Source organism: Malurus melanocephalus, unplaced genomic scaffold (genome assembly GCF_030028575.1).
Source record: "Malurus melanocephalus ecotype Western Australia unplaced genomic scaffold, MMel_1.1 scaffold_450, whole genome shotgun sequence".
Taxonomy (NCBI): Eukaryota; Metazoa; Chordata; class Aves; order Passeriformes; family Maluridae; genus Malurus; species Malurus melanocephalus.
In genome coordinates, this window is record NW_026623682.1 from 72,135 (window position 1) to 92,760 (window position 20,626).

The window sequence follows — 20,626 nt, forward strand, 5'->3', positions numbered from 1 at the left end:
AACCCTGTGTTTCCTCTGATGAAGAGTCCATATGAAGCTGACTTGTTTGTAGCCTTGGGAATTCTCATTTGCATCTTGAGTTGTCTGGGATTGTGGGTGAGGGCAGGCTGTGGAAATGCCAGTCACTGATCCTTTTGCATCTTGGCTTCAAGTCAGTTCGGTTCCCATTTAATTCACTCTGTGTACATAAGAGTACAGGTCATATAGACAYGCCTAAGTGACCTGAGGAAATGAGGATGTCTGAGGTTAAAATATGATCTAATTAATCTTGGCGACTGGTGAGCCTTTGGCTCTCTGAGTAAGAGCATCTTCTAAAGATCCCAAAAGCTCAATTTCTAGGGCAGGAGTGGGCAGTGCTTTGGCCAAAGGGGCAAACCAGGCAGGCATGATGGCAGGGTCTGGAGTGGCACTGCCCTGCTGCTCTGTTTCATCATCTGAAGAGTTTGGAGTGAGTATGTGAGCTGTGTCTTGGGAGCTCTCCCTTGTGCCAGTGAGGTTCAGGCAGCCTTCTGCTGAGGGGCTCTGTGTGTGCTGGGCAGGGTCATGTCACAGCCTGGAGCTTATGGAAAATGACCTGAATATTCTTGAGCAAAACCAGAGTAGTAGAACATGATGTTTTCACATTTCTAATCTAAAATATTTCCATGCATATGCAGCCTKTGGAAGAAGCTGAAGGTCAGCTGGAAACACTTSCTTTACCAAAAAGAAGGGAAAAGTCTGTAAAATTAAGCAGAAGAGCTAACAYATAGAATAATGGATGTTTGGTTTTTTTGGAAGGTGGTATGGTTTTAATTTATCCTGAGGTAAACAAGATGGGCTGCAGAGCTGGTRTGGTGAGAGGGACCTCAGCTGGTGCTTTGTGCCAGAGCACCCCAGGAGCAGCTGCGGGTGGTGGGAGCCATCCTGATACCTGGAAATGACATTTTGTGGGTATTAATCCCTTGGATGAGCCTCACAACACCCCAGCATGAAGAAATAGCTGAAGGTTGATCCGTTGTGCCGCAGGTGTGTTCACAATGCCTGAAATATTAATGCTGTCATGAGCATGGCATAGCACAGGCATCTCTTTGTCTTCTTGGTACTGGATTTAAGCCGAGTGCCCTAGTTCATACACGCTGCTGGTCTCTTACATAAAAGATTTTRTAATTGCTCTTGACACAAGCATAAAATGAATCTAAAATTCTGGATACCCCGGCAATGCACAGTCTTTATTTTTGTCTGTCACTAATAATAATGTCTCATTTTGGCTTATAGGACAGAAAACTCACAAAAGTAGAGAGGCAGAGATTTAAAGAAGAAGCAGAAATGTTGAAAGGTCTCCAGCACCCAAACATCGTGAGATTTTATGACTTCTGGGAATCCTGTGCAAAAGGCAAAAGATGCATCGTTCTGGTTACTGAGTTGATGACCTCTGGAACGCTGAAGACGTAAGTACTGTGCTCCCGGTGAGGGGGCTAAGAATAGCAGCAGAAATTTATAGCAAAATCCTACTTTCATATGCTGAAAAAAGCCATCTCCAGATAAAAGMAAAAAAATGGAGCTGTTCTCTGGTGTCTGTCATTTGTCCCTGCATTTGAACCTCTGTGATTTGACAGGCAGAATTTTGGCCTCTATCTCTTTCTGCCTGCTTCCCTGTTTCAGTTATGCAACTCGAAGCTGTTCTCTGGCGTGTTTCATCTTCCGCCTGTGACATTTGGGTTTGTCAGGGTGTGTTTTGTGCTTGCTTTTGTGCTTGTATTTGCATGTTTTGTTAGGAAATTCAAGAGCCTATGAATAGCACTTGAACAGTGAATCTCTTTTAGAAGCYTAAGATGCTCTAGGTTATCTCCTAAACAATATTAATTAATAGCTTCTGGTACTGACAGTCTTGTTAAGGTTGATATAAAGCAGTTGGCATGAATTCTGGAACAGATTTTCAGCCCCAATGGGGGCAGTCCTCAGACAGTGTGCTGCTCTGCCAGTGCATTAGCAGACATCTTCCCCAAATGTCACCTCTCAATCAGTGCTTCAGGTAAATGGAAAGAAGTGCAGGTGCATGGTACAGAGGTCAAAGTCTTGTGGTTAAAATTAAACTTCAGTGGTCTTCTGATTTGAATATATGAACATATTCTAAAGCTATTCTCTGCATGAAATGAATTGCTAAACTATTAGACTTGAAAATATTTGGTTATATTTGCACCCAAARTGCTTATTTATCATCTTCTCTGCAAATGAATTCTCTAATTCCTGCTTTGAAAATATCTATTTCTTTCAATTTTGGGATATTTCTGTGCTGCTCTTGTGGCATCTAATAAGGGGCTTTTATCCATAATGGAGTTTCAGCTGTTAAAGCCCCTCAAATCTCTAACAAAATGTTTTCACTTCCTTTTTATCCAATTCTGTGTATGTTGTGCTCTAGGTATCTGAAGAGATTTAAAGTGATGAAACCTAAAGTCTTGCGGAGTTGGTGTCGGCAAATCCTGAAGGGTCTTCTTTTCTTGCACACAAGAACTCCACCAATAATTCACAGAGACTTGAAATGTGACAATATTTTTATTACTGGACCAACTGGATCTGTGAAAATAGGAGACTTGGGTCTGGCAACACTCAAGAGAGCTTCGTTTGCCAAAAGTGTAATAGGTAATGCTCCTGTTCTCCTTGGCTTCCCTCGGTCAGTATTGTGGTTGTCTATTTAACATCTTCCTTTCCCATTGTGCATTAGTGGTTTTTAAATCACAGATTGGTCGTAGAGATTAAAGTGGGTTTGGGACTGTTGCCTTTTTACCACTRTAAAAATGGGAATCAGTAGGTAATGGTGTCATCACTTCCTCTTCTCCTTCCTCCTGTATCAGTACTTGCTTAAATAATTATTTTAGTATCTCAGATTTTCAGATACTGTAATTCTTGTTTAATTCTTTGCATATACTTGCACAAAAGTATTGTCCTTGATGCTTAATATACTGAGCCCAGTATCACTGAAGTCAAAATGATGGAAATTTCATATATGTGTTTGGCTGCTGTGGGTCTGCTTAACCTTGTTGATTTTAGTGAAGTCATGTTGGTTTATATTTGTTRAGTTTCTCTAGTTTTAACTTCTGGTAATGGGTAGTCTTTTTTTCTTTTGAGGGTCAGTACTTCTTCAGATATTTTTTTTGCAGGATAACAATTGGACATAATGGAATAATATTAATAATAACAACATTGAGAATAATATAAGTAATACAAATATTGGGAATAATTCCAGAAGTACCAATACTGGGAATAATATGAGTAGTAYCAACACTGGAATAGTATCAATAGTACCAATACAAGGAGTAATATCACTAATATCAGTATTGGTAAGAATGTTAGTAATACCAATACAGGTTTTTGTAAAATCTGTTGTAGGCACACCACCAKCAAAGTACACTCATGTCTAAAAGGAATTTGATACTGGAAGGGGTGCAGATTGCTGGCAAAGTGGCTGCATTCATTTTGGCAATRAAACTGAGCTTACAATTTTCATGAGTAGCACTGCACCATGGAGAGAATTAGGAAGGCTTGGAAACACTGGTGATGAGTGATTCTGCCCCTTCTGCAGAGGTAGTATCTTTGAAGGCACATTAGTAGCTGTGATTTGACATTGGCTGGAAGGGATAAAGTCAGTGTGGCTGAGATCCAGGTCCTGCCCTGCTGTGTCCGTGCCATGGCTGATGCTGGCCTGACCTTGCAGTATCTGTGGGACTCGAGCCAGGGCAAAGCTCCTCCTGCCAAGAGCAAGAACAGCTTAGTGATGCCGACAGCTTTACGTTTAGGTGGTCTGTTTTGTTGAGGGATGCTTGTAGGTACTCTTTCCCACCTCAGGAAATGGGGTGAAATGTCATTTTTGTGCTGTTTGGGAATGATGCCAAGTATTCCATTGCTTTTTAGACTAGTGCTATCACTTYTTCAGATTTGTTTTAAGTGCTCTGTAATTCATGAGATTCACTCCTGCTGCTGAGTCGTGTTCCTTCTTAAAGCAAGGCAGGAKCTTCAAAATCATTCCCTGTGGCAGCTGTTAAACCCTTTCTAAGCAATAGCCTCTACCTGGGTCTCAGCTGGGACAAACACCCAGASAGAGGGACTATGCTGAGCTACCGTGACACAAGTTTGGCTGATTTGCTAAGGCTGGAGGAATGAGTGTCTTTGAGATGGAAGGAGCATAAACAAGGGAAGAGCTCAATCCTGAGTTTTGCAAAATTAATTTTTCAGAAATATTTGTTTGGGATTTAGACTGAGGCTACTTCAGAAGAATGTGCAAAAGCACACCCTAATTTTTAAGGCTGTCCTTTATATTGCCATTAAAAGAAGTTGAGGACAAGCCAGAGAATCCTAGAATCCTAGAATGGTTTGGATTGGAAGGGACCTTAAAGATCATCTTGTCTGCCAGTCTTGGGACACCTTCCACTAGACCATATTGYTCCAAGCTCTGTCCAGCCTGGCCTAGACACTTCCAGGGTTGGGGTTTCCACAACTTCTTTAGGGACTTGGGTGATAACTTGCAACTAGAGGAGAGGAGATTCAGRTTAGATATTAGGAAGAAACATGTTAGTGTGTGGTTGGAGTGGGCCTGGCACAGGTTGCCCRGTGAAGCTGTGGTTGCCCCATCCCTGGAAGTGTACCAGGACAGGCTGGATGGGGCTTGGAGCACCCTGGGATAGTGGAAGGTGACTCTGCYCAGGGCAGGGAGTGGAYGAGATGCTCTTYAAGGTACCTTCCAATCCAAACCRTCCTGGGATTGGATTCTATATGCCAGAACTATTTTTTTCCTGATTATGTGTTACTTTAATTACATTTGTGCTTTTGCTGTTGGTCAGAGATGTCATTACAAAGCATTGATGGGATCTGCCAGGCTGCCAGGGCTGTGGGCAGTTTGGGTGCTCAGGCTGRACAGGGAGAGTTTACCTGCTGCCAGACCTGGCACTCTCCTTTTTGGCATCCTGACACCTTGCCACTCCTGTCCCTCAGCATRCAACTGAGTTGATCTCTCTTCCTTCACCTTTTCTACATGTAAAAAGGAAATAAAGTAGTTATTACTCCTAAGCATGAATTACAGTTCCTGGAGTGAATTACCCAAGTGTTAATAGTTTTCTGTTTTGCTTTACAAGCCCACACTTTKCAGAGTAGTTTGCTGAGCAAATGTTACAGGTGTTGGAAGTTGCTGCTTGTCCCCAAGCTGCAGCTCCCAGTGCCTYGCTTCATATTTACCCCGCTGCATCAGATTCCTGACACCCTAATCCCTATTGAGTAGGACCTTATTCTGTGAGTAGCCTCATTGATTTGTCCCACTAAACCAGTGACAGAATTAGGTTTGATGTTTTGTGCATGACTGTAAGTGACTTGTGATACTACTGGCTTTCAAAGTGCTGTCTGTCTGCTGGTGGTTGCTCTGTATCTCTGAAGGAAACAAAAATGCAAATTGGCACTGATAAAAACAAGAGTGAAGGTTCTTGTCTCTTCTTCCCTTTTCACCTCCCTAGACCTGTACACATCCCTCTCTTCAGCCAGACAGAAACCATTCCATCACTTCTAGTAYRAGCAGGGCAAGAGCCATAGCTYATTTTCTTGTTAWTTTTTGACARTTTTYRTACTYWTACTTYCCCCTCTCCCCCACCCTACTTCTCCCCTTTGGATTATTACCAGCAAGCCATGCGCATGGAAGTGCATGTGTTGACCTTGGATTTCTTCCCCTGAGGGATGCTTGAGCTTTTTTTTTTTTTAAATAATCTTGCATGCACCTATACACAGTTGTACTGGGCACACTTCTTACAGGTGAAAAAGCTTGTGGTTAAAGCCATTTAGAGTACTGTAAAAAATCAGTATTGTTTTTGTGCGTGTGTGTGTAGGTACACCAGAATTCATGGCCCCAGAAATGTACGAGGARCACTATGATGAATCTGTGGATGTCTACGCGTTTGGAATGTGCATGCTGGAAATGGCTACCTCAGAATACCCTTACTCAGAATGCCAGAATGCTGCTCAAATCTACCGAAAAGTAACCTGTGTGAGTACACGTCCTTAATTTGTATTGAATCTTGCCATTTGAAGGTTTAAAAGCATATTTTGAGGTGTCAGTACTGCTGAGCATATACTGTGTTGTAGAAGTTGAGGTATCTGAGCTCTGGGTTAAACAAGCCTGTTTCAGGCTTATGTGTTAAGTTTRAAATTCTACAGTTGGACTGCATTTGAATGGATGCAGCTGCATCTAATATTTTCAGTAATCTTTGTCACTGATTTTATCTCCATTGACCAAAAATACATAAAACTTGGGAAGAATGAGCAGAGAAAAGTCTCTGCTTCTAGTTTTACGTTCTGAAAGGAATTTTCAGACTGGGTTAGGTTGGCATTCAAAGCTTCTCTGGGCAACCTTCTCCAGCACCTTGCTGACCTCAGAGTAACACATTTCTTCTTAATATCTAATCTAAATCTCCCCTCCTCCCATTGGAAGCCATCASCCAAGTCCCCAAAGAAATTGTGGAAGCTCTATCCCCCCCTGGAAGTGTCCAAGACTAGTTTGGATGGGGCTTGGAGTAACCTGATGTAGTGGAAGGTATCCCTGCCCGTGGCAGGGACTGGATGAGATGAACTTGAAGGTCCTTTCCAATCCAGCCCATTCGGGGATTCTGTGATCTATGAAGTTTTGCACAAAGCTGAAAGGACTTTTAGGTTGCAGCTTAAAGGCTTATTTATCCAGTGGAGGGTGTTTGATTTGGATTTCATGCACAGATTCCCTATATTTGTATGTGTAACAAAATTCTCTGAAAGTACAAAAGGGAAATGATGGCAATACCTAATTTTGGAGTCAGCCAGRGGAGCTTTAGATCTGCATTTGGGTACTCTGCAAGGTCTGGTATACCCAGGTAGGAACCAGGATAATGGGTTTGCTGTGTTGTCAGTGAGGTTGGGCTGGAGAAGTCATTCTAAAGTAATGTCTGCACTGGTTAAAATCCCTTCAACAGAGACTTCAACAGTCTCACCCTAGAGATGTGTTTGTGTTTGTGAATGTGTTTGCCTACATGAGCTGTGCTGTGAGTGTCTGAGAAAACTCCTGGGTCTGTAAGATGGTTGTGCATTGCAAATCACTGACTGCAGAGAAATAGGACTTGCCAAAGGCTTTGGCAGCAATGATTATGCTGTATTCTGCTTGGGTCAGTGAAACCAAGAGGGGCAGGAGATTTTCTTCAAGATAGAGACTGGTTTGGGAGTAACTTGTTGATTTTGAAAGGTATTTGAGACCACTTGCCTTCCCCAGGAAGTTTAAGGAATCGCGCTAGTACAATTTTTTTCTGCTGAGAGTGGTGAAACTCAGCAGCAAGCAGAAGTTGCCCAGAGAGGTGGTGCATGCCCCATTCCTGGAAACATTCAAGGCTGGGTTGCACTGGGCTCTGAGCAACCTCGTGTAGTGGAAGAGATCTTTGCTCATTCCAGGGGGTTGGRACTGGCTGGATGGCCTTTGAAGGTCCCTTCAAACCCAAACCATTCTGTGAATCTATGAAATGTGGTGCTGTGAARTCCTGCCAGCAGCAAACATTGCTCAGGGTTGCATGTGTAACTTTGCTGTGTACTGATCCCTCACACTGGGTATAGAGATGTTATCATCAGATACCAAAGAAGTGTGCCAGATAGTGAGTTTATGTGCAATGTACTTTTTATAGGAATAGTTTGTATTGTTCAGTATCTGTCTTTTCCCACCTCTGAAGATTGGGTACTGGGAAGTTGGTACTCTCGTAACTTGCTGTGCTGGCCAGGTGGGGTGATGCTGACCTGGAGGAAGAGGAGGAACTCAAACTCCTCAGGGAGGCATGTCTGTGTTTAAAAGTTGAAGTCACTCTCATCAGACACAGGGGAATATCTCTGCTGGGAATRAGGGGGATGACATGACTTTCTGAAAGCAGGAAGCCTCATCCAAAGAGGAGGGAAGCGGCTTTATCCCATTTTTGTGTAAACTGTGTATGCTGATATTTGTAGCTTCTTGATGCTGAATTTTTCCCAGTGGTGTGATGCTTGGTAATTTAACTCTTCTTAGAAAGTTGCTTTCAACTCAGAGGCACTCAGAAATATTTTTAAAGCCCACAAAAAGCCTCAGAAAGTGCTCARCAGTGCAGTTATCTTCATCCTGTGGCTGGAGCAGCTTCCTCAGCATTGCAGGGAGGTGAGTGTGTGCAGCCATGGAGTTGCTGACTGCTGACCATGCTCTGCACCATGGGCTGGCTGAAAACCATGTGGCAGCTTCTGAGCAACATGGAATGGGTGTCATGGCTCAGGGGAGTTCCTTGCCTTTATCCTTGTTATTCAAGGCTAGGTTTGACAGGGCTTGGAGCAGCCTGATCTTGTGGAAGGTATCCCCACCCATTACAGGGAGGCTGGAATTAGATGATCTTTAAGATGCCTTCCAGGCCATTCTGTGATTCTGTGATTCTGTGATCCTTGAGTCACATTGTTTTTCTGTGCTGTTATTCCATGGTGCTTTATCCCAACGTTTATGACCTTTGGCACAAGGGATRTTGGCTCTGTTTTGCTATGTAGTCCTTCAGGTATGGTGTGAATGCTATCAGTGCAGGCAGCTTAGGGACAGCTCCTTGGACTCTTGAGCTTCACAGAGTGCCTATAAGGGGCTCTTCTGATTTTAGGCTCTGTAGCCTCATCTCCTGCATGTGAGACCAGTCAGGTACCCRATGTCACCATGGAGCTGCCATCAGGGTTATCTGGTGTTACTGCGAATGTGTCTGTGCATCTGGAGAGCACTGATCTTGCCATTGCTCCATGTACCCAGAGAAGATCTGTGTACACCTCTTAGCCATCTGGAATATTAGAAATTAAGACTTTGCAAGGCTCCTAAACCTCATTTATCAAAGCAATATCCAAGACGGCAAAGAATAATGATTAATCAGAGGATTCCTGATTAGAGGTTGTATTTCAATTAACACACTTTAAGTAGTCATTTCTTTTAAACACTGATGGAAGCCTGAGSCAACTCATTTTCTATGGCAGTAACCTTTACACGGCTCAGGTTTAGATAGTAAATTATTATAATTTTGTAAAACTGGCTTTATACTGGCAAGTTTAGAGAGCTGGGAGATGGTGTTTATCATGTAAAACAAGTAATGGTGGAGAAGCTTTTGAAAGGTTGTTGTAAGGGGTATTTTTGAAGCAGAATTGTCTGGAAGGGAAAGCCGAAGCAAAAAAGATCAGGTACCAGCATGGAGGGCGTGTGGTTTTGATCTGAATTTGGGKTAGTAGCAGTGGGAGCAAAGACAGCAGGATTCCTTAAATGGCAAAATTGGCATTACTGTTTTTCCAAGGAAAGGGTTAACCAGCTCCCTGTGGAGTGGAGAAAGCCCTGTCAAATGCCATGAGCTGTACAACTGTCAGGCAGGAAGGAGGAGCAGGGGGTGGACCTCTGGGGTGAGGGTGCAGGAGGAGCCTCATGTCSTGGGGGAGATCCTCTGTCCCAGGAGGAACCCTCTGGTGGGCTCAACAGCTTCTCTAGAGGAGCTGCATCTGCAGGAGGGCCGGCAGCAGCAGGGGACCCTGCTCCGAGCAGCGTGAGTCGCCTGCGGGCTCTGAGGGATGCAGCGGCCGAGGAGGAGAAGGAGGAGGTGTAGAAGTTTGGGGTGTGGGGTCCTGACCAGCACRATGCAGGGTCTGCCCGAAACTGGAGCAGTGACTACATACAGACAAAATAACTCAAAATCGCTTGGATGAAGAGTTAGGTTTGGTGATGCGGCAGCTTGTGCAAGCCTTGGGGCTTATAGATTGGAAGATAGTAAAAAATGGAGTGCAGACTAAACCCCAGAGGCTGAACTGGGCTGTTKTCTTCCCATATTAGATTAGGTTTGGGGCTCTCACTAGAGCAGAAAGCTGCTCCGACCTTCTTGGATGGAGAGAATGCAGAGCCCCTGATCACTGCAGCTTCTCAGAGAAATTTACCTTTTTATGAAGCTGGGTTTTTTTTTTTGCACCAAGAAGATAAGTACTATTTTTAGTATTTTAAATTGAGGGTCAGTGCATTGTAAAAATGTGTTTSCTGCATCTGGCTGCCTGATGCTTTTGTTTAAAATATATAAAATAAAATAACTTTCTTTTCCTGCCTTGGGCTCAGCATTGCAGTGGCAACCACCAGAGGTGTTGATAGCRTCCACAGGGGCTGGAATTGCTGGCTATAGTTTGTATCAAGGAGCAGCAACCAACAAAATCTTTAGACCACCTCCTGCCTTCTGTTGGGTCCCACCGAGCTGACATTCCCTCTGCTGCCCAGCGCAGGCAGGGCATGATTTGGGGTTTGCCACTTGAATAGTTTCTACTCTGTGTCCTAACACTCTGCCAAACACTTGCCTGCTACTATCCTAAGATACGTCTTAAGTCCTGGCTGTCCAAGTAACACACGTGGGTTGTCCTTACTGGTGTAGAAAATATAAATACTACCTTTCTGAGACATTATTATTTCAGTGTATGTCACATTCTGCATGTCTGTARTGTAAGATTATTATACTTAATTTATTTCAGTGACCTTTTATTCTGCCTGACCATATTCTCATGGCTTCATTCCTGCTTTAATTTTTGCATTCCTGTTTTCCCACATTTGTGCCTGTATGTTTGTAGTTGTCCAGGATAAGGTGCTGGTCATGTTTGGAAATGTGCAGAGGGGCTTACTTCTCTGCCAAACGGGACGTACTTGTTCCAATTTGTCGCCTCTCTCTGCCCTTTCAGCCTGAGTGATGGAGTATAAACATTAAAAAAATGGATATGTACCATAAATAGAAAATACATCTTTCCCAAGCAGCAGGGCCAAGCCACATTTACCACAGATCACTTTGAAGTGATTTCCTGGTCAGCACATTTGCAGTGCCCTTCGTTCTGATGCCATAATCTCATTTTTCATGCATAACTTGATGGTTTTTCTTACTCAGACTTTTTTTTTGTGTTTAATCATTCTGCCAAGTGATTTTGATGTAGACAATAGTGATGAAACATCGGAATCCATGACCTTCCCAAGCGGCTTCAGCSCAGTGTTTTCTTAGGGATGTGCTGCAGAATGCACAGCAGAGCAACTGCATCTCCAGGGAGTTCCTGGCCCTCTCTTTGGATTTAGTGGTACAACCTGTGCTCTGGAACAACCCACCCTGTTATAGTGTTCTGGTTTGCATTTAAAGCTTTCATGTTGTTTTCATCARTGTATTGAGGGTTTCCTCAGCATGCACAGGCTGTATGCTGTATTGTACACACAGACAGAATAAATGCTGTGGCTGTGGCACAATGACAGCAGGCAAATAATGCTGTGAATGTCATTGCATGGACTTCTTGTGGCTTTTGGAGATCTTCTTAGATCTGCAGGTAATCCTCTTAGCCTTGCATAAAGATGGAGCACCATTCTGGMGTGAAACTGAGATGAGTTTATAATTGCACACAGTGATGTCATGGAACAAAATGCAGGTAAAATTGAGAGCTTTACCTTCATTTTAGTGACTTCAGAGAGTGYATGTGGTGTGCCAGGGTGCAGTTTCAGCTGGAAACATGGCTTCAACTTTTTTGGTAGAAGGSTTTTTCCTTTTTTAGGAATGATGTGAGCCTAGAGACCTACCTTCAGGTGGAAGGCAGAGTGGTAGCCCAGAGCAAGCTGTGTSTGGGCTGGAAAGGCACCTTCTAGGGGCTGGGAAAGCATCTAGCAAATGTCCTGACTGACATGGGTCAGATGCCCCATTCGCTATGTACCTTGCAAAGCATCATGTGCTGCTTTTCTAGAGGGTGCTCTGCTGATGGAAAATAGCAAGTAGCTGTTTTTAGACCTCTGCAAAACAAGCAGCACGTTTTTTCCCTCAGCATGTTCATGCTACTTGAATGTCTGTGTGTGCCTGGCTTCAGACTCAGCTGCCTTATACTGGAGGGCGATGGATCTCAAATCTAATCACATCAGAAAGAAGGGAATGGGAATAGGTGGTGGGTGAGGGAGTCAGAATAAATCATCCTCTTTGAAACAGAGAAATTCTTCAAAGGGAAATAGTTTGATCTCTCATTTTACTCATGGTTTATATATTTTAACATTTAAATAACTTGTATTGTCCTTGTGCCCCTTCTGCCATCTGGAAAGCCCTGCCTTCCACGTGTGGTGGCATTGTGTTTTTTTTAATTTATAAGAGGCTGTACAGCTTTCAAACCATGATGGATAATTTTTTCACTAATACACTTTGAATTTTGGTGCCATGTTTCCTTGGGAATACTCAGGGAAAACAGATGGCTTTTGTTTAAGTGAATGAGATGAGACCTTTGATGGCAAATAAAAGCCCCCTTCATTGTCACGAGGCACTGTGCTGCAGGGAGGGTTTGCAGCCTCCCAGTGAGATGGCCTTGGAGAGCTTAATGAAGAGTAAGGAACAAAAGCATCCTAGAGCATAGGGACAGGGAGGAGACACTTTGGCAAAGCAGCTCTGTTCAGTACTTCACTCTCCATAGTTTGTCCTTGTTTGTTTTAGTCGTCTATTCATAGCCTAGCTGTTCAGCAGATTAACATAATGGATGTTTGGAGAAGAGTCAGTGTTCCTTCAAAAGATGGTGAAAATAAAGTGGTGRAAGAGTTGCTGTTTTTATTTGTGGAAGCAATTTCTAAGGTCCATATTGGGAATCAGTTATCAGGGATCTGCTAAATAGACTATTTTCAGGCAAGCCTAATTTCTAGATGCCCAACATGTTCCTTTCTGCTCTATCCCCATCATGTCAGAGTTCAGGTTGAATCCCATACTGAAGATAATTTGTGAATTCTGTAAAAGAAAATTAAATTGGAAGAAACTGATATGCCTCATGGTATTTRTGTCTTTCATATGTTCAGTTTGTGTTAAGATACCCATGGAGTGCTTATGAAAATAGTAAAAAGCAGTTGGCAGGTTCCCTTGAGTGCATAGACATGTGAGCAGTATATTCCTCTGGGTAGCTGGAGGTGCTGCAGATAGTGTGGTCTAAGTTGCCTCTGCTGTTTTTTTGGGGTTTTTGTTTTTTTTGGATTTTGTGTGTGTGTGTGTGTGTGTATTTTTCCCCCCTGTTAAATGGATACCRATATATGTTTGTGGGATATTTTTCAGTAAACATTGATCTATAGTAGCTGATRGTCTTTCATAGAATCATGGAGTGGTTTGGTTGGAAGGATCATCTCATTCCACACCCTTGCCATGGGCAGGAACACCTTCCACTATCCCAGGGTGCTCCAAACCCCATTCAACCTGACCTTGGAYGCTGTAGGGGATGGAGCAGCCACAGCTCCTCTGGGCATCCTGTGCCAAGGTGTCCCCATCCTCACAGGGAAGAATATCTTACCAGTGTCTAATCTAAACCTGCCTCTCTTCAGGTTAAAACCTTTATCAGGTCTTATTACCCTTTCTTCCTGGTGAGTGTCACACTAATATGGAAAACAGTTTACTCACAGCAAGCAAGTGTGCACTGAAATGTAGAGATTGATCCTTTTTTTTTGTTTTGAATTACCAAAGTTTTCTTCCAACTCCTCCTCACTGGAGAATACACTAGACTGCTGTAGTTTGTAGGTGAATTAGGGTACAGAGGAGCCCTGCTAAAAATGCATTTTGGTGGTGCTTTGTTTCCTTTCATCTCTAATTTGAGTATCAGAGTTCTCCTAAGAGCTCGCYGTGTCACATTGGAGCTAGCCTGGGCTTTGCAGGCTGGGCACTCCAGTGCCTTTTAACACATTTTTCTGATACACAAAATTTGAACCCTCATCTCATCAGTAAGATTTAGGTTTGCCTAAGCAAATAATTCTTTTTAGTGGGTCACAGCCAGCCAGCCACGTGTGGGGATTATTGTGGTTTGTTCTCACAAAAATGGGGGGGTTTAGATCTCTGCAGCTTTCTGGTGAACTAAAACTGGGAAGCTGATTCTTTGTGTGACTGTTCTCTATTTTTATTRCTATTTTTTCAAAATTAAGGGTTTACATATTTCACTCTAGAATTTTAAGACAAAAAGTGGTTGGTTGACCTAAAATTGTTAATTAATAAAGTTTGAAGTAGAATCTGAGGCTTGAATAGCCTTGAATATGAACAGAACAGAAAAGTATAATCTGATGCTGGAATATTCAGAAATTCTGAGAGAAGCTCCAGCCCTCACTGAAATTCATCCATGGAATTTATTCAAGACTTAATTCACTGTATTATTTGCTGACATTCTCTGAAAATATTGTTTTCTTTTTTTAATCCACTGGGTRAGCCAAAAGTCCAATGTGCAGGGCTCCTTATATGTGACTGCATGAACCATTATTTACTGTTATTTCAGGGTGAAACTTTAAAAGGATTTGAATGGAGTTAAATATCCAATTCACATTCAGTTACGTGCTTAATCACATTCTGGGTTTTTAGATAAAGGAAATTGTGYTTCCTTCTTATTCCCCTTATTGACTTCATTGGAATTACTTGGGTTCTTAAGTGATAGGGTCTAGCTGCATCATCTCTTCTCAAACGAATTTTGTCATATTTTCATCCGTATACATCTTGGTTTAGTAGATGGAGATAATAAMGTGTTTTTTAAAAGGGAATCAATTCACTTCATGATTTAAGCTGGACATCACAAAAAAATAGAAGAACTTCTTGTGCTGCCACTTGTCATCTGTAGCTGAAGAATACATGGAAGGCATTGACAGGAAAGCTGCTGGTCTGATGGAAGGAGCTGGCAGTCACAGGTGTTGGGGGCTGGTAGGGATGGGACAGCCTTTGACAAGAGAGCGCTGAGGTGACCTTGCTAGTGGTGGTGGCTGTTCCTACTGCAACATCCCTTCCTCCTTGTCCACAACCTGGAAACAAAAACAAATTACCACCCTGGGRTTTGAAACACACAGCCTCACCTGTAGCTGCCCAGGTGTTGCTCATCCATAATTTTTTGGTGTGTTTCGATTAGTTGTGCAGAATGATAATGTAATATAAGAATGGCTATTTAGCCTGAGGCTTGCATACCTCTTCTCCTACAGTCTCTCCTTATGCTGCTAAGATGTATGCTATTTTTCTATTACATGTTATTTTATCCAGGCTGTATGCCTTGAGATGGATCATGCTGAGCTAAGATCTTGGTCCTRAAGTACTAGAAAGTAGGGAGAGCTGACCTGTGAATATCCTCGGAGTGTGTATGTGTCTGTGTCCTTTTTTAATCCCCTCCATCTTCTTAACACAATCCCACCTGACCTTAAAGAAAAGCCAACTATCCCTGTTGCACCTGCATGGAGCCGAGCTCCTGATATGGGGACATTGATTCTACTTCTCCACGTTTTCTTCTGCAATCAGTAGTTGGGTTTTCTCCTTGAAAGACCATTCTCATAGGTTGCTGTTCCAAATGTGTTCTCAGCAAAAATGCTAACATTTGACAGAGATTTAACTAGATTTATAGGTTACACCTGCTCTGTCATTCATTCCCAAAGGGTTTCTAACAATATCCTGGGAAATTCAAGAGCACTGCAGAGCTGTTGAGCGTATTCTCCTGCGTCCCTGCTTGGTTTTGGAGTTGAYCTGTAATTTTTTATGGGAAGTGGGAGTGTTGGAGAGTGTTTCAGTCATGGAAAAGCAAGAGGTTTGTGGGAAACAGRAATATGGAATATTCCAAAGCATTTTTGACTCATTTTTGGTGCTAGCTGTCTGAGAAAAATYATGATTATTTGTCTTTGTTCATTTTGTGCTTTGGGAGTTAAGGAAAAACATAAAAGGAATCATTTCAGCAAATGGTTATTTTCGAAATTTAGAATTGGTTTTTTCATGAATATTCACTTCAGAGTCCACAGGATATAAAGGTAAAATTTGCAAATTGGTAAAGAAAAATACTTGCCCTGTGTTTGGCTGAGCTCATGCAAACTAGTGTACTAATTTTGAAGTGCAGTGGTATTTAGAAATACAGTACCACTAAATCCTCAATTCAGTTTTGCATTAAGACTAACAACTTAAAAGCATTAGTTATTCCCAAGGTTGAATTTACTTTAAAATGTCAGAAAAATATGCTTAATTAAGAGGTATAATGTAATTCTTTTTCACACTATATTATTTTTCTCTATACTTTCAGGGTATAAAGCCAGCAAGCTTTGAGAAAGTTACTGATCCTGAAATTAAGGAGATAATTGGGGAGTGCATCTGCAAAAACAAAGAAGAAAGGTTTGTTTCAAGTGATTGAGTGGAGAGATTTCAAAACTGTCTGTGAGTTGTCCTCTGGTCTGGGTTGTCCTCTGGTCTGTGGGTCTCTCCCRTGCTGGAGAAAACGCAGCATGGAAGAGCAAATAGAAATGATTTYCTGCTTTCCTGACATACAGTATCAGGATAAGTGCTGTTGTATCTCTCAACTTCTCTGCATCACTATGGACCTGAGCAAGGATATTCTAGYGATTTCTGGGTCAGCAGTCCAAAGCATTTCACTTGTAAGGTGCTATAGGGAGAAGCGAGTATGGGAAAGGTTGGTGTGGGAAATTCCTCACAAGCTCTRGTAGCAGATTTCATTGGCCTCTGGATATGGAGGCATGTTGTGCCTTGTTTCCAGTTTTGGTTTTAAAACCTAACCTTTCACTGGTCTCTCCCAGTCTGTTTTGTGCTCAGTATTTCCTGACTCTTACAAATACAGTGTTCAGGGACTGCAGCTGACTACCTAGAGGGAATCTCTTCTTTAGTACTCTTTAAGCTCAGATATGTAAGAAAAGTTGAGCTAAGCTATAATCTGCATTTCTAAGTGCTTGTGGTATATTAATATTGCTAAAGCTTTGAGAAATGGGAAACGTCATTTTTTCAATTTTATTTCCTTTTCAGTAACATGGGAAATTCATTATGGGTGAACACCAAACATACTGTAAATGTTTCCACCTTTAACAGCAGTTTCTTGTTACAAACCTTTCTGAAATTGCTTGACATGCAGTATTTGAATCTTCTTTTTATCCTTTGCAGGTACGAAATTAAAGATTTATTAAGCCATGCCTTTTTTGCTGAAGATACTGGGGTAAGAGTGGAACTTGCAGAAGAAGACCATGGTAGGAAATCCTCTATTGCCTTAAGACTCTGGGTAGAAGATCCTAAGAAACTGAAAGGAAAACCCAAAGATAATGGAGCCATTGAGTTTACTTTTGATCTGGAGAAGGAAACTCCTGATGATGTTGCACAAGAAATGGTAAAATAAGATGTGTCTGTATATATRTGTGTRTATATATAAAGTGSTGCATAAATCTCAATGAGTTGGATAAAGTAACTTCCACTTTAACCTTTCCAGGTGTCCAGTTTAGGCACTTTGCATTGATTTTAGAATGAATACTGCAGGAAAGGGATAAACAGGGAAGAACTAATAATTGAAACATATTGATTTCAGATGCCTGAATTCACAGTTTAAGTAGCTTAGGGACCATAGAGCTCTGGCCTACTTTTGCAAATATTTTGCAAATTCTTTTGTCAGTTTCTGTAGGCTGTTGAATGTCTTTGAATTTGGAATCTGTTTGGTTTCAGACAGCAGCTAGAAAAACATTAGAAGAGTTCAGTAGTTCAATCACAAAATGTTCTGCATTGAATTCTCCAAAACACTTCTTCCCGTCTTTTCTCTTGGTATTTCTTAGAAGGAATGTAGATGAGAGACGTCTGTGGTCAGCCACTTTGCTCCCAGACTTTGATAGGAAACTGGATTCATTGAGTTASGGGTTTGGATTTTTTAACAGATAAGTTTCACTTGTCAAATTTCTGTATCTTCATAGATGTGGGGTTTTGTYAGAGAATCTGTGTTCCAGTTTCACCACATTGTTCTTGAGATCTTATTTTAATGATGTCTTTACTGCAGTTGCTTAGGTGTTCTAATGTCACAAAGGCACAGAGTCAATAAGCACTGAGCCAAGGGTCTGAACGTTCTCATGCTTGCAGAAATGTTCCTGTTAGACTCTAAATCCCGAGGGATCCCRTTCAGTGATGTCATCACCACTCTTGTTCTGCTCAGGAGGCACTCATTTTGGTAATGCTGCCTTGCTCTGCAGGAACTCATCACCATCTGCTCCAAGTTTAGTGAGAGGAATTCAATCCCCTTTGTCTTCTTGTCATTGGTTTGCAGTAGGTCCAATGTTTTGAAAGTAAACAYATTATTACAGTACTCATTTAGTTTAAAAATTGCTCTGGTAACATTAGTTACTATTATGTTTTGCATTTAAATATTGATGGAAATATTTGGAATTTTGAAGTTTCTGAGTTGCTTGGTCCATAGTTGTGATGTTTTATTTCGAAGAGGAAATTCTCATAAAAAGTATATTTTAACGGATCGTGTTGAAACTACAGTGACACTGCAATCTTTCCCAAATAATTCCCAAATAATTTTAAAATCTGTATTCTGCATTAATACTTACCTAAGTGACTGCCCATGCAATGCTTTCAAACTTGAGGCTGTTGTAGGGGCAAAAAGGGGGACATTTATTCCTAAATGTCTTTTGCGAGTCCTTATGAATTGTGGAACACCGAAGCCTTGTGCTTTCATCAATTTGTTGATTTATGTGCTGTGGAAGAAAAGAATGCGGGGAACCTTCTGAGTACAGGGAATTATTTATCATTACTCATGTGTTTTTGGTGGTCAGGCAATTCCACCTGCCTGCCCAAAGGATGTGGACAAAGGGAAYGTGAAATGTTCTAGTGGGTTTAGAAACTGAAGTTAGCTCTCCCAACYGGTGGGTACTGCCAAGGGGCATGGCTTCATTAAAATGAAGCTATGTTTTTAACTGCTTTGCAGCCATTCATTTTAACAATGAAAATCTAAGCTGTGAAAGTGTCTTATGTTTGGGCAAGAGCAAAGCAGGAAAGCCTCCAGATTTCCCCCATGGATATAAATGCTTTCAAATCTGTCAATATGCCTGTTAAGAATGTAGGGAGAGCAGACAAAGCTATGGTAGGTCATTACTAAACAAAAATTCATGCCCTGCACTGCAGGAGATTATGCAAACAAATAGCGGGAAGATGAATTTCCATTTTATCTGTTGAACAGTTGAGTTCTGAGAAGCTCATACCCTTTTCCATCAAATGGGAACAGTCTGCTTTTTCTTTGTAAAAGTCAATCAATACTGACTGRCTTCACTATTTAAGAGAAGTTAATTTGTGACATAATTCTGTTAACATCTCGTCCTTCATGACCTGCTGTCCTATCAAGCAGAGCAGTTTAGAAAACTGTGTGGTGGAAAGGCTAAAGCAATAAATTCAGATTTAGGGACAGTTTGATTCATTCCAGTTGCATTGTTCAGAGATTCTTCTTCTACTCTTTTAGTGTTAAAAGGAAATAAAAGTAGGGGAACCCATCTGCCATTAAACTTGCTCCTCTCAGTGGATGTTTGATGGTGGATCATTAGAGCCAATACATATTCAGGTCTTAGAAAATACGTCCTGKTTTTTTTTTAATGCAATAGAAATAGAAGTTTTACTGAGAAAAACCCCAGCCCATCAAGCTCTTGAGTTCCCATTCTTGTGAGAAGTACATTTATATATATTGATATTGTTTCCTCGGAAAGAGATTTGAGCATTGTGTGTGTGCTTGTGTGCATGCACAGCCATGTGATGGGACCTTGTTGTGTCTGTGCCTCCTCTGTAGATTGACTCGGGATTTTTTCATGAGAACGATCTCAAGATAGTGGCGAAGTCCATCCGTGACCGGGTAGCGCTGATCCTCTGGAGGAGRGAGCGCATCTGGCCGAGGATGCAGTCAGAGGAGCGGCGCGACTCCGAGTGCCTGGAGAAGTTGAAGGCGCCGCAGGCACAGCAGGTCCAGGTCACCTACCTTTCCCACACCGGGCACCACATCCTGTCAGAGCCAGAGGAGCCGGAGGCCGACCAGCACCCTTTCCAGCAGAACCTGCCCACCAGTGTCACCTCCGTCGCATGTAAGTCCCATGTTGACTTCGTGGGCGCGCGGGGACGAATGGRTGAGGGTGAAACACACAGAGACCTGAGCTCAGATGAACTGATGGGTGTGGTTTTGTATAGTAGCTCAAAACACACAAATATCCAGGACAGATGCATCACAATTTTGAAAGCAATGAAGTTTCAARGAAACAGATTGTATAGATATCTCTATATAACGCTGCTTTGGTAGCAATTAATGYCAAAACCACAACATATTTGTAAATGGAAAAGCAAGACCTGCTGCTCAGCACAAAAATTGCATGTTTTCTGTGCCAGCTGGTGGGATCAACTCTTTTAAATTTGTGCAGAACATGATTTCAGAACCTGCAGAAGTTGAATTGGCACCAAACTGATAGAAGATCCTTGTGGATCCCTTCCAACTTGGGGTATTCTATGAGTCTATGATTCAAACTGGACATTTTTCAAATGATGTTGGCCATGTGGAGATGTTTATTGCAAACCAGACCTTACTGAAACCAGGGCACTGCAGACACTTGTATGTTGGAGTGACTCTTGATGTCTTGCATGCAGTTTTTTATGATGCTGTGCAGACGCCTGTGGTAGGAAAAAAAAATCCATCTCTGGATGTTACATGATGTGATTTAAGATTTCCCTGTTTTGTGGGAAATGCCAGCAGTATTTTCATCAGGCATCTTGGGAGCACCAGCCAGACCTGTGGACTGGCACTGGAATCACTGTTGGGTCCTTGGGTCATGGTCAGGGGCTCATTCTGTTCCCCCAGGCTCTCTTTTGCCCCAAGCTCA

At 42.1% G+C, this 20,626-nt stretch overlaps 1 protein-coding gene across 2 annotated transcripts in view; it reads left to right on the forward strand.

Moving 5' to 3' along the window:
• WNK2 (WNK lysine deficient protein kinase 2) overlaps positions 1–20,626 on the forward strand; it is a 111,323-nt gene that overhangs the window by 39,804 nt on the left and 50,893 nt on the right. For both annotated transcript variants that reach the window (XM_057380371.1, XM_057380370.1), the window contains exons 2-7: positions 1,255–1,427; positions 2,399–2,619; positions 5,844–6,001; positions 16,033–16,121; positions 16,899–17,118; positions 19,552–19,840. In XM_057380371.1, coding sequence (XP_057236354.1) covers positions 1,255–1,427; positions 2,399–2,619; positions 5,844–6,001; positions 16,033–16,121; positions 16,899–17,118; positions 19,552–19,840 — 1,150 coding nt within the window. The remainder of the gene's footprint in view (positions 1–1,254; positions 1,428–2,398; positions 2,620–5,843; positions 6,002–16,032; positions 16,122–16,898; positions 17,119–19,551; positions 19,841–20,626) is intronic.